At 36.7% G+C, this 24,816-nt stretch overlaps 1 protein-coding gene across 5 annotated transcripts in view; it reads left to right on the top strand.

Moving 5' to 3' along the window:
* The window catches only part of LOC135216727 (runt-related transcription factor 1-like), a 332,240-nt gene that overhangs the window by 267,635 nt on the left and 39,789 nt on the right, over window positions 1–24,816 (top strand). For 2 of the 5 annotated variants that reach the window (XM_064252186.1, XM_064252185.1), the window contains exon 3: window positions 19,090–19,278. The exons of 2 other annotated variants lie outside the window; for them this stretch is intronic. In XM_064252186.1, coding sequence (XP_064108256.1) covers window positions 19,090–19,278 — 189 coding nt within the window. The remainder of the gene's footprint in view (window positions 1–19,089; window positions 19,279–24,816) is intronic. One more of the 5 variants, XM_064252187.1, reaches the window with a different exon arrangement.

Below are 24,816 nucleotides of genomic sequence, written 5' to 3'. Positions count from 1 at the left end.
GGAGGTCTGTTGGCAACGATGAGTTACACAGCCAAAAAGTTCCGCTGTTACCCACCGACCTTCTGCGAGGCCCAGATACCACTGAAACTCGTCGATGACACGTCTTCGGTAATCCGACGTCATTTGTGAATTTATGCATCCTTCGTCGGGCGTTAGGTAAAAGCCGCGATAAATTGATGGGGGTTCGCACAGATCCGTCGCGTCATGCAAGAAAAATGGGACGGTGGCCCGGAGGAGGGGGCGGGCAGTAGTGGGGTGGGAGGTCGGTTGCATTTTCCCAGCCCGAGGGCAGGTCAGATGCGTAATCTATTCCGATGTCCCTGAGGTAAGATATGTTCTGAAAAAGATCCCTTTAGTTTTCAATTTTGCGGCGGTCGCTTCGAGTGGTGAGAGACATGGAATGTTTGAAAGGCATAATCGATTCATGAATTATTGACTTTGAAAGATATTTGTAATATATATATTATATATATATATATAATATATATATATATATATATATATATATATATATAACCAGACATAAACGTAAAATAAATATAAACTTAAATAACCGGAAAAGGAATACTTGATATCTAACGAATATTTATAGTAAACAACGAATAAGAATCACGGAAGGCTGTTGAATAAAGAATTTCTGTTTTCAAATATATATATATATATATATATATATATATATATATATATATATATATATATATATATATATATATATATAGCTAAAAAAAAATCCTGTCTTTTTGTTTCGCAATAATTCTTTATTCAACAGCTAAGTTTTGCGTTTCATTCATTTATCCATCTGTATTTTGGTTGTGCAAGGAGAAACGCTACATTTATGAAATAGATCCTTTATTGAACGTTAACCATTTTAAAGCCTTCCGTGTGATTCTTATTCGTTGTTTACTGGTGTATATTCGTTAGATATCAAATATTCCTTTTTCGGTTATTTAAGTTTATATTTACTTTACGTTTATGTATTCTGGTTATTCTTGTACGTTCATCTTTATGTCCTCAGCATCTCATAACTGTATTATGCATAATTTACTAATTAGTTATATTTATTTTCATCGCTTTTGTAAATTCATCTCTGAGTAATTCTTCATGAAATGAACATTAATGGAGATCGATTGACGATAAATTAAAGTTATAAAAGGGTGTCCCATCAGACGTGGTCTTCGAACCTCACATTCTCGAAGTGAAACTACTTATTTCCGAATTCTATCAGCTCCTGATACTTATGCAATCGGTTTCCTGGCCTCCATATGACCCATCGCCACTCGCTCCAACCAGCTGGCATTGGTGACAAGTTTCAGTCACTGCTTTTTCTTCAAGTCTTGGGTGGTTGCCAAAAGCCCAGACCCCTTTTCCCTAGTCTCTAAACTGGCGCTTCCTCTTTTATCTAGTCATTTCACCGGCAATTCCTCCTCTTTTTTTTTTTTTTTTTTTTATCTAGTTTAGACCGGAACCTCCTCTTTTTTATCGAGTCTTTAGACCGGCACCTCCTCATTTGTCTAGTCTGTAGACCAGCAACTCCCTTTTATCTAGTCTGTAGACCGGCAACTCTCTTTTATCTTGTCTTTAGACTGGCTCCTCCTCCTTTATCTAGTCTGTAGACCAGCAACTCGCTTCTATCTAGTCTTTAGACTGGCTCCTCCTCCTTTATCTAGTCTTTAGATCTAGTCTTTAGACTGGCTCCTCCTTTATCTAGTCTGTAGACCGGCAACTCCCTTTGATCTAGTCTTTAGATCGGCACCTACTCCCTTATCTAGTCTGTAGACCAGCAACTCGCTTTTATCTAGTCTTTAGACTGGCTCCTCCTCCTTTATGTAGTCTGTAGACCGGCAACTCCCTTTTATCTAGTCTCTAGACCGGCACCTCCGCCTTTATCTAGTCTGTAGACCGGCAACTCGCTTTTATCTAGCTTAGACCGGCACTTCCATCTTTATTTAGTCTTTAGATCGGCACCTCTTCCTTTATCTCGTCTGTAGACCTGCATCTCCCCTTTTACGTAATGTTTAGACCGACACCTCCTTCATTTAGTCTTTAGACCGACACTTCCTCTTGTATCTACTCGTTAGACCGAAACTTCCTCTTTTATTTACTGCAGATCTAGTCTTTAGACCAACAAGTCTTTCATCTAGTCTCTCGACCGACAAGTCGTTTATCTATTTTTAGACCGACACTTCCTCTGTTATCAACTCTTTAGACCTGCAAGTCTTTTATCTAGTCTTTAGACCGGCATGAACATGTGAACTCTCGTGGGACTTCTGAAAATCATCGAAAACTCGTCCTCCTCCGACACATCGCCTTTATTATTCGTTATCAGTGCGAGACCAATGATTGGTATATTTATTCCACTAAATTTCCATGAAATCCGAGGGCTGGACCTTTCCTTAGATGACCATATTCGTGTCGACTTTTGTAGGAGAAGCATTCCCCTTTACCTAGCTCTTTGAGTCACGATTATCTTCATTTCTCCATCAGCTTAATGCCATGTTTCTATCTCAAGTGTTGGGTGGAAGGCCGGAACTTCAGGTCTTTAGTTCTGCTTCTTATTCAAAAGCTAGAAGGACTGACGGGTAGGAGGAAAGAATCTGCATGAAGTGGTAGAGCTGGGACTGATAAGGAGCTTTAGCTCCGGTAATGGTAAGAATATTTGAAAATAGTAGTTACTGAGGAAGAGAGAAATAAAACCAATAAGAGAGGACTCATGTGAACATAACCTGTGGTACTAGGTGGCAGCAACCATTAGCAACAGCAGTAATTGTTGAAACATGGAAGGAATAAGAGGAGAATAGGAATCTTATATGGAATATTATCATTATGATAATTGTCATTTTTATTACTGTTCCAAAGATGTTACGAAAGACAAAACAACTGAAAATTTGTATAAGATTATACAGCTAGTATTATTAACCAGGGTCATTGTTAGCTGTGTGGTAACAGTTGCAATGGCTACAAGAATTTCATGGAGAAAATTTTCGCTTTCGATCCTTAATTCCGAAGAGAGGAGTCGCCATAAGCAGAAAAACAGTGATAGATGGACTGCTGGTAGCCAGACAGTCTGCGCCTCTTCGCGTTTGCATAACATCTGTTCATTGTCGATCCATCTGAATACCATACGCTGTATGTAGTACATCTCAAAGATGAACGGTAATAATCTGAATAATTGGTCGAGGTCGTAAAGAACCGGCGTGTGATGTACGGGAGTCGTTAATGGCGGGTCAGCGCTGCTTGATTCCAGTCAGTTCTCGACTCGTTCAAGACACTCTGTATTGAAAATTGAACCGGAAGCGGAACTCTACCGATTCTACCACTTTCAGTGAGGATGCAGCAGCCTGATTTTGAGGAATTATGCCTTTCTCGGCCTCTTCATCGTTCAAACATCAGAAATGAAGTCTTAGCTCTCAATGCCATAAGTAGTTATTTTGAGGTTTTCACATCTTTCAAAGATTTAAAAGCTGGAAACTTTTACGGGAATGTACTGTTTCTGTATTTATAAGTTGTTTATTTTTATTCTACCTTCATTTTTTCGCTTTAAGTGTCATTAGCTCTTTGTATGATTGGTCGAATGAAAGTCGAGGTTCAGTTCCGACCTGATGTCCACCGAGGTAATCAAGCTATAAATGGATATCAACGCTATCCGGGGTTGGGGAGGGATGGGCTGTGGAGGAATTGGGCAAGGGATTAGCAACCTTATTTCTAGACTTCGTAAGAAAAGAATGGCTTTTCTCTTCTGGCGGCACTACCTCTAAAGAGGAAAATGGCTTTTGATTATACGTGTGTGTGTGTGGTGTGTGTGTGGTGTGTGTGTGTGTATATATTATATATATATAGTATATATATATCTATATATATATAGACATTTAGATATGTATGATATACACATATATGGATGTATTGTATACATATAGAATATCTCTATGTAATATAATCTATATTTATACATTTACATACATTTAATGTATATATACTCTATCTTTATATATTTACATACATGTATATATATAAATGTATGTCTAGTTCCTCATTGGACGAGTGTGTTACGTGCTTGCCTACCGATTTATTAGTCCGATTTCGCTCTTAGTTCTGCCACTGTGGAACCAGAGGAATTTATTTCTGGTGATTAGAAATACATTTTTCGATATAATGCGGTTTGGATGTCACAATAACCTGCAGGTCCCGTTGCTTAGTAACCAATTGGTTCCTAGCAACATAGAAAAACTCCTAATCCCTTCGAGCCAGCCCGAGGAGAGCTGTTAATCAGCTAAGTGCTCTGGTTAAACTAAGATATACTTAACAAATGTATATGTATATATATCTAAATATCTATATACATATACATGCACTCTCTCTCTCTCTTCTCTCTCAATCTCTCTCTCTCTCTCTCTATATATTTATATATATAATTATATATGTATAATTTATATATATATATATATATATATATATTATATATATATATATATAGAAGAGAGAGAGAGAGAGAGAGAGAGAGAGAGAGAGAGAGAGAGAGAGAGAATGGTCTCAAAATATGCAGAGTTGAAAGGGATATTGAATCGTATCTTACAGGAGGACAGACTTGCAGAGTAATTGCAAAATGTTACATTGGCATTTCACCCTCTGTACAATTTAGACAATTAGATCAGGTCATTATTTGGTCATTTCCGTTCCTTTCTCGCCATAAACATTCAAAGAAGAAGAAGAAGAAGAAGAAAAAGCGTTTACGAGAAAATTAATCTCTTGCTGGATGGGAAGATGAGTTACATAATCATTGAGTTTCCCGCCAAAAAGGGAGAAAAAATGGCGGCAAAAACGGGATAGTTGAAACCCCGCCGAGTCTACTTCGCTATAAGTCATTGAAATTTCCCCTTATCAGTCAGGTATAATTGCCATATCATTATCGCAACAATGGCTCCCTTATGACGTTGTCACGGCTCTTCCCATATATTTTATGGGGAACAAATTGTCCTTAGGGATACTTAATGCGCTTAGTGTCAACGGGTTATTAACATCTTTCAGACTTGTCGAAAGATGTCTTACTTTTTCTGACCCTGACCCAAGGTGTAACTGGAGAGGTTCGGCTCAGATTTATATCTTTCTTTTGCGGGTAATTCGAATGCATGTAGACCAGATCCGTTCTGTATTATTTTACTGCCTTTAAAAGGAGTAATTTCTTTTCATTCTTGTTTAGCACTCCTTCATTTGCCGTATAACCATTTTGTCTAATATTTGTCATTTTTAACTATTTCAATATTAGTTTACTCTGTTAACCTGGGTATAGTAGTTCATGACTCTTTGGCTTTTTACATGATAATTACGTTTATGGAATAAAACACAGTACTAACGACCTCACATATTTCAAAAGTTTAGTTTTATATTTGTTTATTTCGACATGATTTATTATTCAGTAGACTTATTTTTCTTGCTCTTCGATGTGACGTTTAAATATGCTAATTATGATATCAGGTTGCTGCTCCGACAGTTTATCTTTCCACATTTGAATGGGTCAGAACTGCATTTTTGGATAGATATGACTCTTATCATGACTATTGTTAGTAGTTGTAGTAGTAGCAGTAGTCCAGTAGTAGTATCAGTAACATACTCAAGGTCAGTGAGTCCGAAGATTATATTATCGTGTATTGGCAGCCTGTCATTCAGAAATCGGATGCACTGTTGACACGCAGGCTTCCAGCGAATAAGAATGGAACCTTCATACTCGTTGATCGCAGATATATTACTTAAAATGATTCATTATTCATGTGAAACAAGTCTTTACAGATTATTTACTCGCAGAAAAAGCTTCCACATTTTACAGTGACAATTTGTGAAAAAAGGATCAGAGAATGAAATGAAAAATCCTAAACAAAGTGACGAAACTTCTGCAGTAGAAAACGTCCAGTATAACTCTGAAAAAAAAAAAACACTAAGTCAATGATGTTTAATGTTTCTCCTTTATAGGGGGCCTTAAAGTGTCTGCAGTGTGCCTCGATATTGTGAATAACCTGCTGCAAAATTCGATTTATTAATGAAAGAATAACAAAAAAACAAGACACGAATCAGGTTCTTTGACGCAAAACAGAAAACGTGAATGTATAAGTAAAAAAAAAAAAACATATAATGTGAATGATTCCGAAACTGCAAATGTTTTTTCCCGGTATGAACATGTAGAAAAAACTTAAAATCTATAAAAAGAAAAACTACCCAACAGTTGAACGGAAAGTGACAGGCTCAAACATAAAGTGGCGTGGATAATATTAACAAACACCAAGATGCATTAAATTTGCTCGTATAAAGAACGGAAAGAACGATAGAAAAATCCGAAAAATCAAAGGAAAAAGTAGGAAAGAACAACGCTATTCAATGTATATTACACAGAACACAAAAACAGGAGTCAGATGAGAGGAGGCGGAGGAGGACCCGGAAAGGCCACCAAGTGAGCACGCGCCCCGCGTTATTTCTGGTGTCGTTCGCTGCATAGATCATGTCAGTGGAAGCGACAGAACCTGACAGTAATTCTAGGTTTTTGAAGTTTTGCTGGCTTCCCTGTTTTATATGAACCCAGGAGGATACGAAAAGAGAGAGAGAGAGAGAGAGTCCCTTAATGGTTCAACCCTGTGGAATGAGGATTACCTTGTCGAAGCCTCTCGTCTTCATGGTGTAAAATTTGACGGGGCAATGAACACTCACACCTCCTGTTCTCTCTCTCTCTCTCTCTCTCTCTCTCTCTCTCTCTCTCTCTCTCTCTCTCTCTCTCTCAACCCTAGTTGCGACCAACTACAGTCAACTAACCCAACGGGTCAACAGAGTCATACTAGAATTTAGGGAGGGAACGCGCCCTTTCGTCCCTCCTAGTCGGGTTCGAGAATCGGAAAGGGACCCTCGGTCTGTGAGTTGTCCACTTATACTCCGGCACCTCAAGGTGCCAGAGAGTGAGCAAGAGTACAATAATAAATTGGCTGTTTATTTTCATTTGTTTCATTCTCATAATTATCCTCATTGTTTTGATGATTTTTTTCTCCCTCGAATTTTTCTTGCCCACTATGAAGCACCCTAGGTGCAAACTTTTAAGAGTTTTCTTGATCTCCTCTTTTGAAACAGTGATATACTAATGTTCCTTGTTCATATCGTTCTTTAACTGATAAATGATTACTTATTCTTTTCTTCATTACTACTCCAGCTTCCACATTGGACAGTTTTGTATTATTTCCTCATTCAATATGAAAGAGAAATAACAACTGGAAGTGTTTTCCTCGGTGCCCTTAATCATGATACAGAAGCAATTGGATATTTCGTGTTACTTTCTATAGCCATCCGGGAGTTGTCTAGCTGAAACTGTTATTATTACTATTATTTCTTCACTGTCATATCATTATTGCTACCCATTCCATCTCTTCATCATTCATACCTTCACCGCACTATCTCCTCGTCACCATTATTCCCCACTATCATAAGACATCGATTCTGGGCTCTGACCATCACGTACTAACGACCATCGAGAGATGGAGATATATATTTAGTGGTCTTACCAGAGCGTAACAGCCAGTGAAAGTAAAGAGAGAGAGAGAGAGAGAGAGAGAGAGAGAGAGAGAGAGAGAAGACTTACTTATCACTGTTGAAGGCTGGTGGACAGCTGAATCTCTCTCTCTCTCTCCTCTCTCTCTCTCTCTCTCTCTATTATATATATATATTATATATTATTATATATATTATCTCTATATATATATATATATATATATATATATATAGATTATATATATGTATGTGTCCGTGCGCGTAAGTAATTCTATTTAAAACTCTTATGATAATTTCTTCTGATTTTCTTCTTCTTTGCCTTTTTTTTCTGCCTTGTATTTCATTTAAATATCAGTTGTATGTAAGTTACCAACTGTTAAATGCAAACTACGTAGTAGGGTGTGAAACTTTTAGGCTGACTACTTTGACTTCTCATATAGTAGGAAACTAATGGATAATTGTGATTAAACAACTATTTTACTATTTTTGAGCTGTTTGGAAGGATTAACGAGTATCCTTAAATGACACCCGTTTATTGCCTGGTGTAGGAATTTTCTAAAGGATTTTGGTAATTTTCTTTAAATATTGAAGCTTTAACCCTTCACTTCGTTTCCTACACATTCACAATCAAAAAATTTTTCCGCATTCAGTTTCAGTAACCAAAGTGTCTACATTTACATTTGCTTGTGAATTCTTGAACGCCCTCTACATAATCTGGTCATAAAAAGTTGGATCACTTATCCGTTGTCATTAAAAATTCCATAAAATGCTACATAGCAGATTCTTTCTTCACTGAGTGAAAGATTCGTAGAGGGTTTGATTAGTCAGCGAAATCGCTCCAAGACCGCTTCGCCGAACATCTTACCTCAGGAAAGAGGTCTAAACGATCGTAGCTGTAGACCTAAAAGACTTTCACTCCCTGTCTCTTGCAGAAATGCTATAAAGTTCGTGGGAATAGCTGAATTTTTTTTTTTTATTTTACTAAATATCGTAAAAAGTTGTCCGGCTAAGAATACGTTCTATCCTTTTGACTTTTGAATATCATGCAAAATGAACCAAAATGCCAGAAGTAGCATCAATATTTTGTTATATTCGCTTAACGAAAAACTCCTCTCATTATTAAATAATTTTTTCGAAATAGAAATCAACAGTTATTTTACCTACAGTTTTACTCTCAGATCCATATCAAAACTAGATAACACTGTTGGAGAACATAGAACAACTTTTCAAAGGAACGTATTCTTAAATATAATTCAGCTTTTCTGGAGGCAGTTCAGATTTTCATTCAATTAAGAATCTAATGTCATTTCTAACAAGCTCATGGTTATTTTTGCAGTAATTAGAGTAATTAGTATTAACGATTTGCTATGCGTAACAAAAGTAATAAAGAAACACGAATTACTTGAATTTGAGACGAGCTATTTCATTAATATTAAAGTGGTTGTCTGACCTAACTGTTAATCGACACCCGCCCCCCCCCCCCCCCCCCCCCTCTCTCTCTCTCTCTCTCTCTCTCTCTCCTCTCATCAATCCCTGGCTCTCTCTCTCTCTCTCTCTCTCGGGAGATCTTCCTCCAATCATCCCTTCAAGTGTCCGATTACGTCGAAGATGTCATGGTCCACGCGACGAAGTACTCGGACGAACCGCAACCATTCTCTATCGTTCGGAGGAGCGCGACATATGTCGAAGCTCTCCATCCTACCATGCTCGCTCGCTCGCGCGTTGCAAACCGCCGATAGGATGTTTGCGTGATGTCAGCCAAAGAAGGGACCGGGACCTATAGAATAAGTAGGTGTCTTGTTATCGGCGGTAGCCTAGAGTGTTTTATTTTCTTTTAACTCTGTTTCTCGTCACGTGCCTGCTTTCATCTTTTTCTGCATTTAAAGTATAGGCAGACTGTCCTGTCGATGTCTGATTGTGCCTAATGAAGAAACCAGATGAATAATAATAATAATAATAATGCACTAAATCATAATACTGAATTTTCGAGAGCTTGCTCTGCTTTCATAGTGAAAGTAAGCTTTCGAAAGCTCTCCTAAAATATTTTCTACATTATATGTTGACAGCAATGTTGCTTTAAAATTTGCTCTTCATTTCGATATTCATAATATTATAAGTAAAAAAAGATGATGACGAAGATGGTAATGATGGCATAATGAAAAATGGACAGACTGGTGCATTTTTCCAGTATTGAGAAATTTTCTTTTCAGCCTTTGCATTGTTATTTAGTGTCTGCTTGAACAGATAAGTTACATTTAAAGAGCATTGTATTTTTAATATTATTTACTTTATAATTATAAATTATTTTTATTTACTCTTTAATAGGATGCAAATTACTTGCTTTCTATTAATATGATTTATGGCACTTTTTACTCTTCAGATGTTGCTCGGTTTTCCAATAGGCCGTAAGCTTCATTTAACCGTTTACCTTTTTGCCTTTTTATTCGTCTTTTTATTGAATTCACTTGATGAACAAGTTCCAGGTATATTCAGGCATGATTGAGTTTGTATTATTATTATTATTATTATTATTATTATTATTATTATTATTATTATTATTATAATCCGTTTTCCTGATTATTCGCTTTTCATCATCAGCGAATCTACCAAGTAATTGGCCTCTATTCATGGTGTTATTCTGGTATTTTGAATGTCAAGATCTGGTATTATCAATACTAAAATATATTGAAGTATTGATAATAATGATTATTATTTAAAATTTGCATATGGTCTTACGGAACAAACGAAAGCAGAGACAGAAAACAATGCCCTCTATAGAGGGAAGAAAGGCGAATTTCATAATAGAGGAGTGGCATCATCAGCATTGTTTTATATTTCCTCCCTTGACACTCAGCAACACTACGAATGTTACCGGACCTGTGAAAACGAAGCAAAGCATGGAATGTCGTGACCTATAGGACCACGGTAAGAACATGCACTTGAAGAATAAGGAGTTATTCGAATGTCTTTATTCGCTTCTCTTCTGGCTACAATATGTGTATCAAGCATGAATAATAAATAACCGGGCTCTGGGAACACAAAGCAACGTAGGAAGCTTTTTGACGTCTTCGTTTCACGACATTGACGTTACAGACCAGATATGAGGAAGCATCGCCTGGTGTTACGTAATGTGGCTGAGGTTCGGGGCTCGGCGCCAGACTGTCAGTTCTCGCGGTTGCAAATTCATTCATTTCTGTACTTTTACGTCAGTATTTTGTTTTCTGTAAAAGAAAACGGTTGAGATGGCTTAGTCTGTACGTCTGCACTTTTTCTGTCCGTCCCAAGATCTTAAAAACTACTGAGGTTAGAGGGCTGCAAATTGGTATGTTGATCATCCACCCTCCAATCATCAAACGTTCCAAATTACAGTCCTGTCGTCTCAGTAGTTTTTTAAAATTTTACATAAGGATAAAGCCATAGCGTTGCCAACAACACAGGCCACCACCGGGCCGTGACTGAGTTTCATACAGCATTATACGCTGATTTTTATCAGATTTCTTTTCTATTCTTAGGAATAGTATTGTTAGCAGCAACCTGTGGGGTTTTCATCTGATCATTTTCAGGTGTAGCAATAACTGTTTGAGGTCATGGTTGCAGATGTTTTCAGATACAGTAACAGTGCCATTAATTGACACTGAAAACTTGAATGTGAAAATTGTGATTATTCTTATGAGGATGTAGTCGACAGAATGAGAAAACGCATTATGTACATAACAGTAAACTATAGGAAATCATACGCAGTTTTACCTTATTGCATTGAAGTGTTTTTAAGAGTTACGTGATGCAACGATGTCTTTCTAAGAGTAGTAACAAGTCACGAAAATGTTTGCAATATCCCACATCGGAAAATATCCAACATTTTTCTCTATACCTCAGACTACAAGTTACAATATTTCCGATACTGCCTGTCATTTTCTAGCTTCCAAGGAATCTGTTAGGTAGTATCTAAATAATTCTCTCTCTCTCTCTCATCTCAGAATTTCCGTTAGCCTTCTTCTCTTCTAATTTAAAGAATTGTCCTTGAGTTGTGTGGTGATTCTTCGACTACATCCGAGTAGTCCTTTGCATGTCACTAGGAGTCTGAAATTATGGTTGCATAAATTGCTTTTGAATGTGGAAAAGACACATTGATTTATTCAAGTATTGATTTTTTTATTTATCAATCAATCCTTTAAATATATATTTATATATCCTCTCATTTGCTCATTGACTGATACAGGTAAACTTTTCCTCTGGTAGTGCCACAAATATAACAATTTTCAAAAATAAAATGAAGGCAAACCAAATATTGGAAAGTGGAGTAAAAGTGTAAACATATCTCATTCTGTTTTTCTTCTTTATTATATTTATTTATTACTACGTTTGTCAAGAAGTCATCAGTGTAAGAAAGACAATTAAATTCGGTGCTGACTGTGAGAGTAGAACTTCGTGATACATATCAGAATAGAAGTTGATGAATAAAGAACTGGGACTTAAAGTTTAGTTCCATACCATGAAAGCAATATGCTTAATAGTATCCGTACGCGAGTTTCACACAATAAAGATTTTGTCCATAGTAGAACATCATTCAAAAATTCACTGTTCTTATTGTGTAAGCATATTTTTTTCCATAAGTGATTACTCCTACTGATATTAATACTGCTACTACGGAAATAAAAAATTCAGACTGTGTATGTGTAACGGAAAATATTTGCTGATGCTAATACAGTCTCACACGTCCGCACACACGTACATAGTGTGTGTATGTATATATTATATACTATATATATGTAATATATATTATATAATATATATATTATAATATTATATATAAGTATATACAAATATGCATATATTTATACATACATACAGATATGTAATATGTATGTGTATATAATATATATATATATATATTATATATATATATATATACATATATACGTATATATGTGTGTGTATATGTGTATATATATATATAAATATATATATATATATATATATATATATATATATATATATATATATATATATATAAACGCTCAACATACATATATATATATTATATATATATATATATATATATATATATATATATGTATGTGTGTGTGTGGTGTGTGTGTGTATATATATATGTGTATATATATATATATATATATATATATATATATATATATATATAAACGCTCATACGTACGTATAAATTTGTTGTTATCATAAGAGATTAACGTTAGTGTGTCCCATACATATCACCTTATGTATGATATATGTGTTTGTGCGCGTGCACATACATACATACTCATATGCATGTGTGTGTCATGTATAATTACTGGCGTAAGTACCTGGCACTCGGAGTGATTTAGTTTTTGGTGTCCACAACCCCAAAAGCCACCTGGGGACAAAAAGAACCTTCTCTATCACAATCATCAGGTAATTGTCGACCCGGGGTTGATGGCTCCTTGCTTTTGCCGTAACCTGTTTGACAATGTACACACTATTTTTGACGGGTACACGTAAGCGCAAGCGCAATTATGGCATTTTGTGCGTTTTTTCTCCTCTCTCTCTCTCTCTCTCTCTCTCTCTCTCTCTCTCTCTCTCTCTCTCTCTCTCTCTTTCGTCCCTTTTGTTTTTTACTTGTTTCTTTTTCATTTTTTCCTTCCCTAATCATCAAAGTCATCTGTGGTGTTACTGCATTGCATATCTGTTCTCTCTCTCTCTCTCTCTCTCTCTCTCTCTCTCTCTCTCTCTCTATATATATATATATATATATATATATATATATATATATATATATATATATATATATATATATGTAGTATGTATGTATATCTTTTTCTTCTTTTTCTTCTTTCTCGAGTTTTCAGAGGCCCTTGTCTGTCGCCCACTTTGGTTCTTCCCAGCAAAAAGAAATAGGAAATTCATAATCAATAACTCTTTTATTGTAATACTAAAGTTGTAGTGAGTCAAAAGGTTGTTCAAATGCAGGAGTGCAAAGAAAAGGAATAATTGAAATTTGAAGAATAATGCATCAAACTTAAAGTTACTAGATATAGATGTAAAAGGGCATGGATGAGGCCCAGGAAAATAGGAAAAACAGTGTGTTAAATTATAGTTACCACATGCAGAGGAATAACTACATTGAACTGTTAAGTTTAATAAGAAACAATGTGGGATTTACGAACGTGAGGGTCAACAGATTTGATGATATCTTCATAACTTCATTTACAGAATAGGATTCTTTGATAACTAAGACGCAAGTTTGTCACTGTTGGTTAAAGGAGAATTCCATCAGCAAACACTTTTCATATAGTGACAGAATTAGAGTTGGTCACCCAAATCTGTGATTTAAAAAAAAACATCAAGTTTCAAACTCCTAAAAATGATTGCAGAGTGAGTCAGGAATATAGCTGGGGTGAACATAGACGTGGTGAATATAATAAACTGGTCCAATCCTGCATTCCGTGAGAGTTCATTTCTAATCCGAAAAATGTATTGGACATTCATTATTGTTAAAATTCATCATTATTCTGAACATCATTCTGATGTCGAAGTCGGCGATGCAGCTACAGCTGTTGGCTATAATTGTTTGTGATGTTGTTGCTAAGGTGTCGTTATATCAATGACTTCTTTCGAGACCCGCAAAATATCAGTGGAGGAGAAAGATGACGAGCACTTTGCTCACTCTTTCACACATTCGTTGCTCGCATCCTGAGTTCAGGTGCGGATGTATTTATTGAAATTTTCCTTTTCATTCATTGTATTTTCCGTTTAGCATGATGCGCTTCGGTGATTCACGCAAGCCGTCGGGATGCCTGACTTTTTTTTTTTTTTTTTTTTGTGAACGTGGCATGTCTAGACTACCGCAGCAGGGCAATATTTCTAAGGATAATAACACTCTTCCCTGCAATTGCCTTCAGTATTTTGCCCATGGGTCGTCGGCTTCAGCGGCATCTCTCCATTTGGGAAATAAGGGATGGGCGTGTAAAGGAAGCCAGCCATTATCACCTAAGCCACAATATGTGGTTCGGAAAATGTTTATATATGAATGCAGCTCACACATTACGAAGGCCATTCGATTCAATCTGGGTATCTCAGGGGAGAGAAGGAGTGAGAGATTTCTAACGCCGCTAAACAGGAAAGGGGGGGGACGTGCCACGCAGAACTCGTTAACCCAACCCGTATTTAACATCCACGACCCCATTTCAGGACAAATATTTTCACGGCTGCCTAAAACGCTTTGCATTCAATTTATCGCTCGATTGAACGCCGACAGAAGCGCGAACCCTGATACTTCACTCCTTATTAAGTGCGGTGCTTAGGGCGGGGCGAACACCATCATTACTGTCGGGGAATTAGGAAGCCTGCGATCGACCGGCGACCTATGGCGCACAGCAGTTGATTAGTCCGCCATTATGCATCAAATATTCTGCCATTAAGTGAGAAATAGATAACGAATTTGGCAGCATTTATCGCTGATGTTCTGCCCCTCGGTGGTGTCCCTAGTGACAGGGGTGGGAAGGAGGGGGAAATCAATGTAGCTCCTTTCACCAGGCCACCACCCCACTCCCCTTCACCCAGCTCCACCACTTCTTTGAGCTTTTCTTGATATCGCCTTGATTTTCAATAACTGTTCTTTTGTCATCGTTGATTATTTATATTAATGCCTTCAAACAACACAGTCGGTCGGACATTCACTAACGAAGTATTACAATTCCGCGACTACCTTGTGTTTTCTTAATAGCTTAACAACCTGCCTCTTTTTAAAACGAGTGCTTTTTATCATTTAAGAAGTCAATAACATTAACACCGTTCTTACGGTTATCATTCATGCTTTAGAAAGCCAACATCGGTGTTTCTACACCGGGAAAAAGTCAAGGAAATTCAAGAAAGCAATGATTTCCGAAAGTACAGTTTCGACATATTTCGTCGAAACGATTCCGTTTCGCCTTGCCGAAATAGTAGGTTGATGATTTTCCAAAGGAACAACAATTGTTTGCCGTTTATAACGGTGAAGTACAAGAAATGTATTGGAAATCCCAGCTGTACATGAAAACTAGATTAAGACTTCCCTGTTTTCTTATGTAGGCAATTCTGACTTGAATTTCTGACTATCGTCAATTACCAATTTGATATTTATAGAAATTTAATTTTTACGAACATACTTTACAACAGTGTGATGTTTAACAGTTCGAGTTTCATACTAATAAACTTGATCTTTCAGACACAGAAAGAAGTTGGAGTATTTTTTGTTATGTTTAAATTTTCTGACTTTCCAGGCGAGTCTTCATCTTTGCCAACAGTTTGGTCTACGCTCCTCCATTTGATATTTATGCAAACAACTTAGTTTCCATTACAACATAGAATGTCATCTTAAATTGTTCCTTTAGTTAAAGCTCTATCATGACCAATAATACGTCTCCAGTTTTTAAGTTTTCTTCTTTTCAGTCAACCTGCCAATCATGAAGGAAATATTTATTTGGGTATAAGAGACAACAGCCTTTGATAAACTTTGACAAGCATATTATCAGTTGTCATTACTTTTATCATTATGGCAATTTTGAATGCCATCAGCTCGTCATAGGTTATTGTTTCACTTTTAAATACCACGAGGTCAGCATCACACAACTCATGTCGGTAATCTTTCACATTTTGCAGTCTGTATCGAAATAAATGGATACGGTTCATTAAGAGAAAATATCACTCCTTATATATCATGTAGCTTTTCTTGTAAATTTTCCATGTTTATTCATTATTTTCAAAGAACGGTTTCGTCTTACATAAAAATCATTTGTCCACATTGCATATTTTGTCATTTAAAAAAAAATGTAAACTTCAAACTTAAAAATTTTTGAGTCATGGCACTTCAAGTGTTTGTTGGAATTCAGGACTTCATGGAGAAGCATTTAAAATCGGTTATTACTGAGATGCCTATTTGTTTTTTTTTAATGCGTGTGTCCCTGCAAAGCGTAAAGCCTGTGAAAATGAGGTAACTCTCTCTTAACTATGGCGACTTGCAATTGCCCGCTTAAGGTCGAGATTCTTTTTTTTTACGTATTTTATTTCCTCGAATTACATCTTAGTATGACGGGGATGAATTTCCCATTTACCAACGCGGCAATTCCCTTCCTCGATAGTCTTCGGGCCGCTAAGTCAAGTTTTTTTACCAGACAAGCCAACTTGCAACATCTCAAACAGCAAATTCTCCAACATAATTCAACCCAGTATCACCAGGAGAACCATCTCGGGGAAGTGGGAAAAAAGAAGTTGGGAATTATTAATATATATTATATAGATATATATATATATATATATATATATATATATATATATATATATATAATATAATATAATCATACATACATACATACATACATGCATGTATGTATATATATATAGTATAGAGTGTCAGACCAGGAATACGATGAGATGATTATTTTCAAAAGTTTATTCCGAAGTATGGTAAATCATATTTACATCTGGGATTTCTACCAAAGAATAAAAAACATATATTGTAAAGTTTGACATAGATAATAGGTCAGTTAAAAGTCAGAAGACAAGTAAAATACTAAAATATACGATACACAGGCAAGTAAGAAACTAGATTGCACAAAACAAAAAGAAAGGTAAAACACTAGAATGCATATGAAACTAACTGAAATGAAATATATATATATTTTATATTTTATATTATATAAGGGAACTTCATGTACTTTTCCCTGAAGTTCACTGGGGACGCCTCCAGCAGCCGGGAGGGAGGAAGGCACGTCTCACATAAACATAGACTTCTTCGGATGATTGCTTCTCAAAGGGCAGTAATGCGTAATGGAATAATTTGGGAGTTGAACTTTTTTCTTTATTATTGACGGGCGTTTTTATGGCTGAGGTTATAGTTATATTTAGTAGTTCGTAAATCTTTTTTATTATTATTATATTGAGTTTTATTACATTATATTGTTGCAATTCTTTTATAATTCAGATAGTAAAAGGCATATTTGACCCAATATTTTCAATATAGGAAAATCTGTTCATGTTCCTGAAGTTTACTTGTGTTAATCGACAGTTTTTAATATTTGTATGTACGGTTATTTCTTCTTAATCTTTATGTACCCCAGATATACGATGTAGTACCTATATTTATCTGCATTGCTCTATTGTGCACGAACTCGCGTAAAAGAATGTAATGAATTAATACATGTTATCGAAGATGAGAACTTTATTATCTTGAAGTCAAGTTGGTATAGTTTATTTCTTGAAGATTTGATCGCAATATTTATGGTGAATGTTCGCTGTCTTCCCTTGCTTTTAACTTGGTTTTAATTCTTCTTTTTTTTTTTTTTTTTTTTTTTTTTTTTTTTTTTTTTTTTTGGCTGCTGCTGCTGCTCAGAGATTTATTTTTATTCAGGCTTAATTGGGGAACATACCTTGTCATATTTTTTCAGCTTAACTTTCTTAAGAGACGCTAACTTTCCTTGCACAATTTTTTGAACCTAACTTGACTTTTCTAAGTTGATATAAGTTGTTACTGAGGAAACTCGAATGATAACCATATATTCCTCTATATTCTGTTGTCTCGTGGCACTTTTTCCTCTTTCAGTGTTCTTTCTTTTATTTTCAATTCTGTCGCGTTCCATTTAACGCGTTGATATTTTAATTTTATTTTTGTACTTTGGTTAACTTTTGTCTTTTTGTCATCGGAATGAATGAGAAAGAAGAAGCAATAGAAATTCTATCAGTATCACGGAAAATAAAGGATTTGATGACATAATTGACTAAAATACTTATCTAAATTCTTTGAAAATTGCATATGCAATAAATATATATGTATATATGTGTGTATGTGTGTTTATGTGTGTTTGTGTGTGTTTGTAGTATAAATACATATACAGGAATAGACAGATGGATGGATATATCACCAATAACTCATATCATAGTAAGAGAACTCCATAGAAATACAAAACGATAGTCACTGACGCTTTTATCCTTTGACAACTGAATCAAAAGAGAACCCTTTGCGCAGAAAACTTCAGACGCAACAGCTTCTTCGTATGAAACAAAAAAGAAAAAGAAAGGAGGAGTTGGGATGGTTCTCGGGAATAGTTCGTCCTCCTTACACACATTGTTCCTTGGGTGAACATAGTATTTGTTTCCTGTGTCACTGCGTTCCCAAAATTCTTGCACTCCATCTAGTCAGCCTTTTCTCGGGTTTTCCTCATCCTTAGGGAAACTTTAGACTTCCACTCCACCACCCTGTTATCCTCTATCATTGCATTGTCACGACATGACCAAATTAACTCGAAATACTCTGATTCGTCTTTACTTTTCGTACACTTTCAACCCTGTTGCATAGGTAGAGATAGTTTGGCAGTTGCTGTAAATTTATGTGAATATTTATGTGATACAGACGACAGACACTTGTATTCAAGTACCCATAAACATATACATATATATGTGTATATATAAATATATGCATATACATACAAATACATACACACATACATGCACACATACAAACTTGACTGTAAATTTTTTGTTTATATTTTCAGTATATCGACAACCTCCCCTTGTGAGTGACCTGTTCTGACCTCTCTCTCCTTACAGAACTGACCACCCTCTCCCTCTGCCCCCCAGGACAGCAGCAGTACAGAGCCTTCGCCATCGGCCAGCGGCCCTTCCTCGACACCCGCTTCAGCGACCACCTTCGGGAGCTCGAACTCAGACGGAAGTCAGATTCGATACCGCCCAGTATCGCCTTTAAAGTACCGCCCCATACGACAGCTACGACACAAGGTAAAGGAACAGGGCTCTCTCTCTCTCTCTTCTCTCTCTCTCTCTCTCTCACATACATAATTACACATTCACACAAACAGTTATTACAACTTCCTCACGAAATAGATACTATTTCTCTCTCTCTCTCTCTCTCTCTCTCTCTCTCTCTCTCTCTCTCTCTCTCTCGTATGGAAAATACCAGATTACCTTGACTTCTTCATATTATACCCAAAACCATATTTTGTAGACCGGAGAATTAGCTCTCCTGTCAACATAGTAAATCAATCATCATTCAAATTTCTCGGGATTCTGATTTCATCAAGATGCCTACACGAAAGTTATGTAATGATAATCACAAACAACTTGGAAGGTACGCTCGAACGCATGTATTTTTAGCCACACCTTCCGTAGGAAGGTTGAAATCGTCTTATATCCTCTTTTACTAGCCATTATTTTTTCATTTTTCCTATTTTCAATATTTATTTTTTTCTATGAATAAACAATTCTCTCTCTCTCTCTCTCTCTCTCTCTCTCTCTCTCTCTCTCTCTCTCTCTCTCTCTCTCTCAGAAGGAGAAGAAAATAAATAAGCGAGGGAGATGTGGAGTTCGGGCTAACTGATAGCTCCCAAGTTCTCCCTGGACTTATCCTGAAACTGGAAGCAGAGCGGAAAATGAGGAGACAAGCAGTTTAGTGGGGTGGTTAGCCATCCTAAACAATGATCCGAGTGATTGTGGTGGGACGTGGAAAGGAGATGATTGAGAGAGAGAGAGAGAGAGAGAGAGAGAGAGAGAGAGAGAGAGATCAAAATATTAATTGCTAGCGAAAGGCTATTTAATTTTATTCCCCTTCCCCTTCCCCCCTATTCCATCGCGACCTCCCAGCCCTCAATACAACCCCCACCCACTTTTTCCCCCCTCTCATTTTTTCTAGTATGGCGCACATCCTACACCCGTTAAAAGAAGGTTAGCTGTAATGCATCGTAAGTGTCATAATGGCGGGGTTTCGGAAGGGTGACGGAAGGGAATGATTTGTGGTCGAGGTGTCTAGGGTTGTTGGGAAGGGAGACATAAAAAGAATAATAATAAAAAAAAAAAGAGGCGGATACGTGGATAAGAAAAGGGATAAGGCGTCGAAGTGGTTTTATTTGCGGGAAAAAAAGTGGACTTATCCCAATTGACAAACTAGCTTTATTGACATTCTTGCAAGAGGAGTTTCAAGGGAGCGTTTGGTTCGAAGATTTGGAAGAGGGAGGATTTTGTCTTTTATTTATTTGTTTATTTATTTTGCCGGAAATTTATACAAATGGCAAAGGGAGGTTTTTTCTTTTTTTTATTTGTATATCACTGTGCAAAATTCTGATTTTACGACCTATTTACTTTATTAAATATACTTGTTGAAATATTTTGACATTTATGTCAGATCTTCCCATTCATCTCTCTCTCTCTCTCTCTCTCTCTCTCTCTCTCTCTCTCTCTCTCTCTCTCTCATATGCACACTGCTCTATCCAAAAGGAATTAATCTGGCAACAGGCAGATTGCTGTAAGAAACGAAAGCTAAAGCAGACTTAACTGGTTTAGATCTAACATCTTACAAATTACTAACGTTGTACATTAAAATTGGCGCGATGATCGTAAATTGCGCATACACACAGTGGCAAATATATGTGTGTGTTTGGAGAGAGAGAGAGAGAGAGAGAGAGAGAGAGAGAGAGAGAGAGAGAGAATACTTGACGAATGACTCTTTGGCAAGGTTAGATTACCTCGTGATGGAGGAGTTGGGTGTTTTGGGAGGGGAGGGGTGGGAAGAATGTAGAGAAATCTCCCCTGTCTATGCAAATCATCCAATGGAAAAAGGCATCTAGTTATGTCATTATCGTTTGCTTAATTGTAAGTTTTTTGACAAATGAATGCGCTTAAGCGCCGCTTTTAGTTTAACGTTAAAACTCGCTTGCATAACGATCTCATTGTCGAACTGTGCTTTATTCTTTATTTGCATATGTAAACACGTTCACGAACGTTTATATATATATATATATATATATATATATATATATATATATATATACATACATATATACATATATATACATATATATATATATATATATATATATATTATTATGTATGTGTATTATTAATTATATTAATATGTATACATAAATATGTATATATACGTATACCATATAAGGATAAATTATCAGGAGGTCGTCTCCTGTAATACAAAGTAGTTCAAGTGAGAAGAAATATAAGATAAAAATGAACCATTATGCTTGCAGACATACGAGCTTTAGATAACATTTATGTATACAAGCTTTTTTGATATTACGTATATTCGCTTTTGTAGGTCGCATCTTGTCTTGAATATTACAAGTTCTCTCTCTCTCTCTCTCTCTCTCTCTCTCTCTCTCTCTCTCTCTCTCTCTCTCTCTCTCTCCCTCTCTCAGCGGGAATAGCTCGTTCTGGTCCATACCTTTTCGTTGCTGGCAGTCATCCAGCCTCGTTCATTAGAAGAGAAGAAGACCGTTTGGCTGATGTAACATCTGGTCACAATTATCATTTTCTCGTTAAGGTTCGCCGAGTATCCTCCATTCATCAAGAGCCAAGTGAAAATCTGGGTTTCCTGATTAGATCTGCAAGATAATTAGTCGTCTCCGATTTCTGCAACACTTTTCGGAAGGCAGATATTGCAGTTGAAGTCAATTGGACGTTATTTTGATTTTAACTTCTCACCGGTCGAATGGGAATGATTAACTTGTAACCTCGGCTTCGAAGGTAAAAGCAAGTAAACAGCTAACGAAAAGAATTTCGTGAGCTCGTCAAATGGAAACTCTGAAAGTATACCAAGTGAATTCCATGACTTTCTTATATCCTCAAGTAACAAATCTACTTACAAACTAAATACTAACCAATTCCTTGTAACCACATCACTTAGACACCTACGAGTAAATAATAATTATAAAAAAGTTATTAATTAAAAAACAAAGACATTTTTAAAGCAAATCAGGTAGGTATGTTCCAGTGCTTCATAGGCTTGTGAAGAGAAACTTGATTAAATAAAAGCTACTAACTGCTACTGGTTTTAGATTCTTAGTAAATGAAAAAGGAAAACAAAATGTTCCACAGAAAATCAGAATATGGAATCAAAATCTATCAAAACAGGGAATGTATCTCCAAGGCAAAGGATATGGGATTTTAATCACTCATCATATCCAAATGCCCAATTTAGAAGTCCTCCTAGAAAAGTAACGGATTTAACGTTTGGAAGAAGTTAAGTATTTCTCAGTTTAACCAGACCACTTGAGCTGATTAACAGCTCTCCCAGAGCTGGCCCGAAGGATTAGATATTTTCACGTGGCTAGGAACCAATTGGTTACCTAGCAACGGGACCTACAGCTTCTTGTGGGATCCAAACCACATTATATCGGGAAATGAATTTCTAATCACCAAAAATACATTCCTCTGGTTCCACGTTGGCCGAGGGGGAAATTTAACTAGCGACTACCGAATCGGTAGGCGAGCAGCAACCCACTCGTCCAACGAGGAACAAAACGTGCGGAAGCGTTATTTAAAATCAAAGGACGAGGTATCATCAACTTCTTGTCTGATGAAAACATTGACAACGTTCGAGGTAGGAACGGGAGTGAGGCCCAACCCCAAAAAGTCAAAAGAGTCCCTTTTCGGAAAAGGGGGTTTGAAAGTGCTAGGGGTAACGAAAGTTGAGAGAGTTTTTCAAACCCGGTATAGAATTACAGGGACTTCCACGCGTAATTATCATTGTCATGAGTTTGTTACTTCCTGATTGCTGCCGTTATATGTTGTTTGTATCGTAGCTCCTACATCGATTTAATTTCACTAGGATTTTATAAGAACAAGAAAATTCCCCGAGACATTGTTAGCACTCCACTTCCTATGTTCTCCATCTTACTATTCCATCCTGACTGTTACTAGTGATGGTACATGAACTTATGGATAATACGAAATAAAGCGTCTTCAAATACGTAGGTTATATATATAATATATATATATATATATATATATATATATATATATATATATATTATAAATAAAATATATATATATACATATATATATGTAATATATATATATATATATATATATATGTATATTATATATATATGTATATATATATTATAAAATATATATAATTATATATATATATATATATATACATATATATATATATATTATATATATATATCAGTTAAAGGTAAATGTTTGAGAACCCTTTTTCAAAGACAGATGTACTGGAATAGGGTTTCTCTCTGGAAGACTGCGAAGAATGAACGACAAATTTGACATTTTCTACTGAATATCGTAGCATTGGAGAAACCGGGTATTATACGCATATCTGGAAGCATGTATTTCCTTAAGCGTGACGTTCTTAGAATAGTTGTTTGACTAGCACTTAATAAGTGGAAAGGGAAAAGATAATTAAGAATTCGGATTACACGACTCTTAAAACGGAATGAAGTAGAATGCCTTGCGTTTAACAATTCGTAAATGGATAATCATTTAATGGAAATACCGGAAATGACAGGCCCATTATTCTTGCCAGAAGAAAGCTACTCATCCATAAGAGCGGTAAGAGATATGTACTTTACTTTTTCCCCACCTTCCTTGTCGGATCGAGCACCGATTATCGACTAAAGTAAGCAAACGATCGATCGTCCCAGCGAGCTTTTTGCAGAGCGCATCTCAACCGCACGATATACGAACGTCCCTCGACGCTCGAACTCCTCACATAAGCGATGGCAGCTCCTAAGCACAAAAAATAAGAAAAGTATAGAGCGACGCCATATTGAAGGAGATTAGCACATTTATGCTAAATGTAGCCGGGGTAATTTCCGCCACTTTGGCGTGTGATATGAGCTCATGAAGAGTTCGGACATGAGAATTTTCAAACATCATTTGCAATGTCTTACGGTAATCAAGGGTAGCAACACCAGGTGGGATGGACATTACGGGCTGCAGCTCCAGGCGCAACAGATGCAGCGGCCGGAAGAGGGCTTCAGGAGACCGCCATGGAGGGAGGGAGGGCCCAGGCATTCTGGGAGTGGGTGAAGGAGGGAGGCCCGACGTCTCTCCAGACGGGGAAGGGAGGGCCAAGGAATACTGGAGGCGGGTAAGGAAAGGAGGGCCAAGGCGTTTCGGGAGGAGGATAGGGAAGGACAAGGCCTTCAGAGGAAAGGGTAGGGGAGGTTAATTAAAGTTAAGTATATCTTAGTTTAACCTAACCAAACCACTGAGCTGATTTAACAGCTCTCCCAGGGCTGGCCCGTAGGGTTAGGTATTTTCACTTGGCTAAGAACCAAGCAGTTACCTAGTAACGGAACCTACAGCTTATTGTGGGATCCGAACCACATTATATCAAGAAATGAATTTCTAATCACCAGAAACAAATCCCTCTGATTCCACTTTGGCAGAGTGGGGAATCGAACTCGGGTCCACCGAATCGGTAGGCGAGCACGTAACCCACTCGTCCAACGAGGAACTTCAGGGAGGAAGGACAGGGCCTTCAGGGGAAAGGGTAGGGAGCCA

The sequence above is a fragment of the Macrobrachium nipponense genome, chromosome 6 (genome assembly GCF_015104395.2).
Source record: "Macrobrachium nipponense isolate FS-2020 chromosome 6, ASM1510439v2, whole genome shotgun sequence".
NCBI classification, from domain to species: domain Eukaryota; kingdom Metazoa; phylum Arthropoda; class Malacostraca; order Decapoda; family Palaemonidae; genus Macrobrachium; species Macrobrachium nipponense.
Note: the sequence above shows the minus strand (reverse complement) of the source record. Positions and strands in the feature narration are given on the sequence as shown.